Source organism: Eucalyptus grandis, chromosome 1 (assembly GCF_016545825.1).
Source record: "Eucalyptus grandis isolate ANBG69807.140 chromosome 1, ASM1654582v1, whole genome shotgun sequence".
NCBI lineage: Eukaryota > Viridiplantae > Streptophyta > Magnoliopsida > Myrtales > Myrtaceae > Eucalyptus > Eucalyptus grandis.
In genome coordinates, this window is record NC_052612.1 from 50,461,642 (window position 1) to 50,469,392 (window position 7,751).

The window sequence follows — 7,751 nt, forward strand, 5'->3', positions numbered from 1 at the left end:
AGCTCCGCCAAGCCGTTCAACTCGGTTTCTCCTCGGCGGGGCTGTTTTTTGTGTTTCGGTGGGAGTCCGAGTTGTGGTTGCTGTGTTGAGCTTGGGACCGCCTTGGATCGTCGTTGTTGAGGTCCCAGTGTGTAGCCACCATCGTCGCTGCCGCGTCGGTGTCTCCAGCCCGCTTAATGGGTAAGTTTAGCTCCTAATCCTTCGATTAGTGCCTAAACTTGCTTAGGGTTGGTTTAGTTAGATTTAATTCTACATTAAGTGATTTAATTAAGTTGTATTAGCCCTAAGATAGGTGGTTAGATTAATGGATAATATTAGTTTAGCTTAATTTTACTTTATTAGCTTAATGATACTTATGTGGTTAATTAAGCATGTTTATCTTAATTGATTGGTTTCCTTAATTTAATTATTGTTTTAATGATTTCTGAATATAATTTATTGTTTATTAAATTCTGGGAATTACTGTTCATGCGCACTGTTCACGATGTACTGTTCACAAAACACTATTCACCCCCGAGAACGAAAAGTGTCTAATTTCGTGTGTGTTTAATCCTATGAAGTGATTGGATGTGTTATTGCATAAACATCCGCATGAATTGAGTGATAATTTGTGTAATTGTGTGATAATTGTGAAATATAGGTATTTTAATTAGAAAATACCGGGCGTTGGTTTACAACGCCAAAAATGTGTATAGTGGACCCATGGTAGGTTATACATCACCTCGGAGAAGGCACGTGGGCTTAGTGAGTTGGTCTATCACCTGGGAAAATGCACGTGGGCTCGGTGATTAAGTATGGCATCTTGAAAGAGACACGTGGGCTTGGTAATTTGATGCATTACCTCGGAGAATGCACGTGGTCTCAATGAGTATATTTGGCATCTTAAAAAGACATGTGGGCTCGATGACTTGATGCATCGCCTTAGAGAATGCACGTGGGCTCACTGATTCAGTATGGCATCTTAAAGAGACACGTGGGCTCGGTGACCTGATGCATTACCTTGGAGAATGCACGTGGGCTCTATGAATAAGTATGTCATCTTGAAGAATGCATGTAGGCTCGACGACTAGATATTCCATCATGAGAGAAATGTACGGTATCAATTAAGTGACCGAGGCAAGGTCAAGTTGACATGTAATCGACTGAGTCGATTGATCGATAGCTCGATCTGAATCGATGCATTGATGTGTGAAATTGTTATATGCATTAATTATATGCGTAAGTGAATCACATCGTTTATGGCACACACGCATGAGTCGATAACGTGCAGAGTGTGGCAATGGCCAAGTGAGATTGCTTGTGACGCGACTCGTATGTGATTGATGACATGTATCAGCTAATGGCCATGTGCTTTGTGTGTATCATGCTGAGTGATATCGTGCAGGGTATGTCATACCAGGTAAGGTTGTATGCGAATCGACTGTTGGTTGGTGCTTGTGGTGGGGTAGTTCTGGATAGATACCCCGAGTTGAGTTGGTGTACTAACCGGGGCTTAGGGGTGGAACTTGCTGAGATTTATATCTCACTGGTTATTGAATAACCATTTTCAGGTCCCTAGTGTGAAGAGCCGGGAGCTTGAAGCGGAAGGGTCAGGAGCATAGGTGGCTCAATAGTTCTTTATGACATAAACCTTCTGTATAAGCTTGAAGTGTTTATAAAAGCATAGGAGCTTTTCTATCACATGTATGTTGTTGTCAGGGGATTAGTTAATTTGCTTATGCATGTGTAATAAAAAGAAAAGGGTCGGCGACGCGTCCTGGGAACGTCGCAAATTTCTATCGACCACCGAGGGATGTGCGTGCGCTCGAGGTTCGGGGCGTGACAAGAAAGATATAAGATTTTACTTTTCTTTTTGTTATTGTTGAATTTAGACTTAGGGTTAGTAAATCCCTTATCCATGCTGATTTCGTTGGAAAATCTTGTGTTCATATTCCTAGAGAAAGTTGACCCAAACCATCATAAAGATGTTAATCACTTTTTCAATATTTAGTCAAGGAGGTTTGAATGCATGAAATTCTTCAAGTTACACTGTAATCTAGCGATTTTGACAAGTAATCTGGACATGATGCTACATCATATTATATAACCTTGTGGATATGTTGGTGCAATTTCTAAATTCTTCCTTTCACTCTTCAATTTTGTCACCAATTTTCATGCTTAGTAAGTCTATAAATCCCAACATTAGCAATTAACTGAACTAATTTGGAGTTGGGAATGTTATCACTATTTCAGATACTCTATCAGTTTTGAGTCCAAAACAAAGTTTCGCATTAAACCGGTCTGCAACTGAAATTTAATTCACTTATTAAATCATTAGTTTTTTTTTTTAAATTTCATTTCAAGTGCATTTAACCTCCCATAATATCTTTTTATGAATTATGGCAAATTTAAAAAAAAAATCATGGCTTCACCGTGAAAATGAATTAATAGTAACTCTTAAAAAAAAATTAAAAATGACTTTAAATGACCTTGAACTTGAGTTCTACACAAAACTTCTAATTTTAGATGCTCAAAATATATAATATAAGTTAAAAAGAATCACTATAATCACAGCGTTAGTTAGTCGAAAAAGAAAAAAGAAGATAAAGGGGTGGGAATTCAATTGCCTGTTTGGCCTGAAAAGAAGCTGCAATCACTTAAATGATGCTCTTGACATACAATTCGATCATTTATAAAAGTTTCGTTTCAATGCCTAACGAATGTACCGGCCTCTCCCTCTCTCTCTCCCCCCCTCCCTCCTTACTTCGTTTTCTTCGACGCGCACTCCATTCTTGCCTTAGAATGAGTTATAGAGCTCATCTGACACGGGTCTCTCTCTCTCTCTCTCTCTGACCCGCGTTTGATCTTGATCCTTGCAATACCATGGCTTTGTACAGGAGATCACAAGCATACCTGAAAAGTTCTGATTTGGAGGGGGCCAAGGGTGATATTAAGAAGGCGTTAATTCTCCAACCAGATGATAGGTATGCGAATTGGCCATGTGACTCTTCATGATCAGAAGGCTACTGGATTGGATTATTTCCTTCATTCAGTCAGAACTAAAAACTCAAGTTTTGCTTAATCGAACTTATCTTGCGTTTGCTGAGTTGCAGAGATGTGAAACTTGTGTCCAAGGAGCATTGAATGACAAGCAAAAGGAACATAAGGCCGAGATATCTCGGACAATCCTCTCAACGATGGCCTCAAACAGAGCAAAGCATCGAACTGCAGATCTTCTATTAAAGCTGTTCTTCTTTTGTACAACTTAGACTGTGAAGTTCACTCTAGGGACAATGGACAGATTCCATGTTTCTTCCTAGCAGCTTGCTTAGTCTCCAGAGTCAGCGAGATAGCTCTGCGACTTCAATTAGCCGAAGGTGTTAAATTTTTAGTTTAACAGACACTTTCTCTCTACGAATCAAATGGTTCTTGGCAAGTTAGCAAGATAAAGAGAGTATAATGGTCTCATTCTGAAATAGCAACAAGAAGCTGGTGAAAGGTGTTGGATCTTTCCATTCTTTGCCAATTGGCTAATTTTTAAGGAAACAGGTCAAGCTCCAGAAATTTAGAAGCATTACAAGGCTCAGAAAGGTCTTGATTCACTGCAAGATACAATCTTCTGCAAAGAACATCTAATATAAATTTTTAACACTTAGATTTGTGTAGATGTATTGCTCTACAACGGGTAAACCCGCATGTCATTGGTTTTGCTATCGAATACTACCGAGATTTAGGGCACCTACAAAAACCTCGACACCCTGCAACCGCGTGATGGAAATGGCTGCCTCATCTTCCAAATCCAGCAAGCAGCTTTGATACCTGACTCGCTGCAAGAGTTCTTGGACGATCCTAACAACATGTTTGTGGAAGTCAGAATCCGCTCCTACAGCAACAGGCCTTTTGCCTATTGTGGAATCTGGATCGGTGACCAAGCGAGGACAATTTGGATTGTCGCGCATGACAACACTTCTTGGCTGGGGAAGAGTTTTTTTTTTAGAAATAGTTTTTTTCTATTTCTATTACAGGGAACAATTTCTGAGTAAAAGAACCTGTTTGGTAATTACACAAAATTTCTACTCTTGGAATAGAAAAATAATATAAATGCATTTGGTAACGCAACTGATAACGCAACAGTTTCTTTTTTGTATTTATTCGTTTTTTATTCTTGCTCATGGATTGTTGACCGCCAACCGTCGCCGCTCGCTACCGCCGCCCATCGCCGGCGGTTGGCGGCCGGCGGCCGATGGCTGTGTGGCAGCGGTCGGTGGTGACAATCGCAGCTGGTGATCGGGCGGCGGCAACGGGTGGGCGGGCAGCGACGGGCGGCGGAGGCCAGCGGCGGCGGCGGCGGAGGCCGGCAACCGGCGGTCGACAGTGGCTCTGGGCGGTTGAAGGTGGCTGCGACAAGAGAGAAGAATAAAAGAAAAATAATTTTTTTTTACTTATATCTAGAAATTGTTCCTAGGAACATAAGTAATTTTTTTTTTTGTTTCTCGTTTTTGCTCCAAATCTATTCCTGGTCTAACTTTCTATTCTCCGGAATAGAAAAACAACTTGGCGTTACCAAATAGGTTTCTATTTTTTTTTTTTTAATATTCAGCGGAACAGAAGAACAGAAATTGGGAGAAACAAAATTGTTACCGCCTTTATCTCCGTTCTGCTTTTATTGCAAGGAGCGAAGACAAACTCCGGCCGTGGTTTTGAGAATGGTTAAGGACATTCCTGGGAAGATGTATGCGCTGTCGAGGGGTTAGCTGGGCTCGTGGGACAAAGAAGTGCTATGGTTTGAGCAGATGAAGTATGTGTGCCTTGACGCATTTTATAGTTTTGAGATGGGGACGGTCCTATTGGTAGCTGGTCGGCTCCTAGTGCCGCCATGACTGACGAAGGTTGGATCTCATGGGCAGCTTTAAAGTATAATAGGATCAAGTATTGGTTAGGGTTCTTGAGGCGCTGACAGCGATGAGTAGTTCTTTGGAAAATACGCGTAAAAACTTTTCATCTCGGCTTTTCTTTCTTATACTTAATGATGAGCATTTTAGGAAGAACCGGTTACAAAAAACGTAGGGACCAATTTTTATGATAAATAAAAATGATTGATTGAGGAATTTGGCTCACTAGCTCATCCTAATATTTCTGCGATGAAAAGCATGTTACATTAGTTGTGTTATTTTTTTAGTTATAGTTGGGGAAAATTGTCAAAAAAATCATAAATTTATTGTATTTTTGCCAATTCACTCCTAAACATTTTTATTTCGCCAATTAAGTCCTAAACATTTTCACATTTTGCTAATTGAGTCCATTTAGCCAATTTTAGCTAGAAATTACTAACATGGACAGTTGGTGCTAACATGGCACTGTTTAATAATATTTTAATGGTTTTTAAATACTTTTTGAATTTTTTATGCTTTAAAAAAGAAAAAAGCTTTACCCTTGTTGGCCACAAGCGTGGGTCGGCTGACCCTCACTAGCCATAGGCAAGGGCTGGCCGACCCTCGCTAGCCCCAGGTGAGGGCCACAATGCCCTTAGCCAAGTGAGGGCTTGGCTATCCTCACCAATTCTATGTGAGGGCTTGCGTGCCCTCACTTTGGCTAGTGAGGGCCCTAATGCCCTCACCTAAGGCCAATAAGGGTCGGTTGGCCCTTGCCCCCCGTTGACCTCGAGCAAGGTTGTGCATCTTGCTTGGGGCTGGCAAGGGTCGCCAAGCCCTCGCCTAGCTAGATCTATCAAGGGCATCGCGGCCCTCATTGATTTTGCATGGGGGTTTACTTGACCTCGCTTTAGCCGACAAGGGGCAATCGACCTTCACCTATGGCTGGTGAGGGTCGGCCCTCGCCCCCTGTCGACCCTGAGTGAGGTCACGCTCACCTGATGTCGGCGAGGGTGTTGCGACCTTCACCGATTCTATGCGAGAGCTCGCATGCCCTTACTTTGGCTAGGAAGGGCCCTAACTCTCCCCACTCCCCTTGGCTGGCAAGGAGCACTGGCCCTCGCCCCTCCCTAGCCACCCTCGCTAGCCCTCTCTCCAAAATCCTAAAAAAAAATAAAAAAAAATAAAAGTAAAATAAAGAAAAAAAGCATAAGAATTCAAAAAATTATTAAATATCATTAAAATATTATTAAAGAGTGCCATGTCATTGTCGGCTATCCATGTCAGCAATTTTTGGCCAAAATTGGTTGTCGGATGGACTCAATTGATAAAATGTGAAAATATTTAGGATTTGATTAGGAAAATTGAAAAATCTTAGAACTGAATTGATAAAAGTGTAATAGGTTTATGACTTTCTAGATAATTTTTCCATTATAGTTGAGCATGCATTAGATGGTATGGTTAACTGCACTTGCGTCATTTTAGTCAGCGAGATGCGAGATTAATTAGGAAATTCATCACGTTTGAATTAATCCACGTAAATAAATTAGACAATGCAAAAATATATATCTTTTTTGCATATATCCAGAGATATTAGCTTATTAGTACAATAAGCACTTTCAATGGAGCATCCTACGCTGACGACACCAGCGCTACACGAAAAGCAGTTCTCCGGTCATGATCAGAGCCTAAGTGACAAGTCCAACCCTCCATTTTCGAGTCCCTGAGTGCCGGAGGAGCTTCCATTGGCAAAAACATTGGCAAATGGTGGTCTCGGTCCTGTGCTCTGAGGAGGAACCTTGGTACAGAAGTGAGGGTCGCCATTATAGTTCATAGGTCGATACGCCATTCCATTCAGCTGATTCGCCATGGCCGGTCGAGGCCACGCTGAGGCTTGAGGATTCATTATCATTGTCCGCTTCAGCGTCCACCCATAGGTAGGTTCGACAACATTGGTAGGCGCGGGAAAAGCACGAGGCCTAGCACGAGGCCTACAGGCCATGGGGTGCCCCGGGACAGGAATTGCCTGCACACCAAAACAACTTGGGTCAAAATAAGGGTTCGCCTGAGAGAAGGCATAAGTGTTCCACGTTCTCTCTTTCGCCTGCCTTTCCGCGGCACGCTGGCGCCTGTGGGCGTTCTGGTGGCCCCCCAAGGACTGCAAGGTGTCGAACTTCGCCTTGCAGTACTTGCAACCGTAAGCCCGGGTCGCGAGGGAATTGTTGAAATTTCGTTTCGGTCTGTCGGGTTTATTTCGAAGAATGTTTTCAAGGGAATTCAACAGATTGATCGCGGGTGCAGATCCATGGTGATCATCACTAGAGAGCTTCACTTCAAGAACTGAAGGACCCGATATTCGCTCCGCCATCCCTTCCGCATCTCCGGAGAGAAGGGTCACCAGGAATTTCTCTCCAGAGGGTGTTTGAACTTGTTCCATGGCAATATTGTGAATGATGGATGTGATTGAAAGAGAACAAAGAACGGAATATTTGTAGTGGGAAGATGTTGCCATGCTTGGAAGGATATCTCACTTGTTTTATGATATATACACTAACATGGTAATTTTGCAATCGGAGATTTAATTTCACGCGGCCTGGACTTCAAAATGAGGAACTAAAATCTTGGGAGTCCAATAATATAAGTGCTTTCCTTTTAAATCAAAAGGTGTGAGTTAAGCATGGATTAAGTAGCCTTATACAGAGCACCTAGACGTCTTAAGGAGTCCTCTAATTTTTGTGTTTGTTGTAAATTAAATGCAAGAAGCTTAAATGAATCGCATTAATCCATTTGTCGGCCGCCGCCTCTACGTGAATATAGCGGATTGTCCTATATCGATAAATTACTTTGGTAAGAAAGTTATCTTGGGCAGGACGTATGTTCAATCGTAAACTTATGTACGAC

At 42.0% G+C, this 7,751-nt stretch overlaps 1 protein-coding gene across 1 annotated transcript; it reads right to left on the reverse strand.

The window, feature by feature from the left end:
- Positions 1 to 6,531: 6,531 nt before the first annotated feature.
- On the reverse strand, positions 6,532 to 7,287 carry LOC104427458 (zinc finger protein 8-like). The gene has a single exon (XM_010040554.1). The coding sequence runs from the start codon at positions 7,285 to 7,287 to the stop codon at positions 6,532 to 6,534; it is 756 nt and encodes a 251-aa protein (XP_010038856.1).
- Positions 7,288 to 7,751: the final 464 nt, after the last annotated feature.

What these genes read in the sequence shown, in the direction of transcription:
- LOC104427458 (XM_010040554.1), bottom strand. Translation starts at nt 7,287, where the DNA reads ATGGAACAAGTTCAAACACCCTCTGGAGAGAAATTCCTGGTGACCCTT.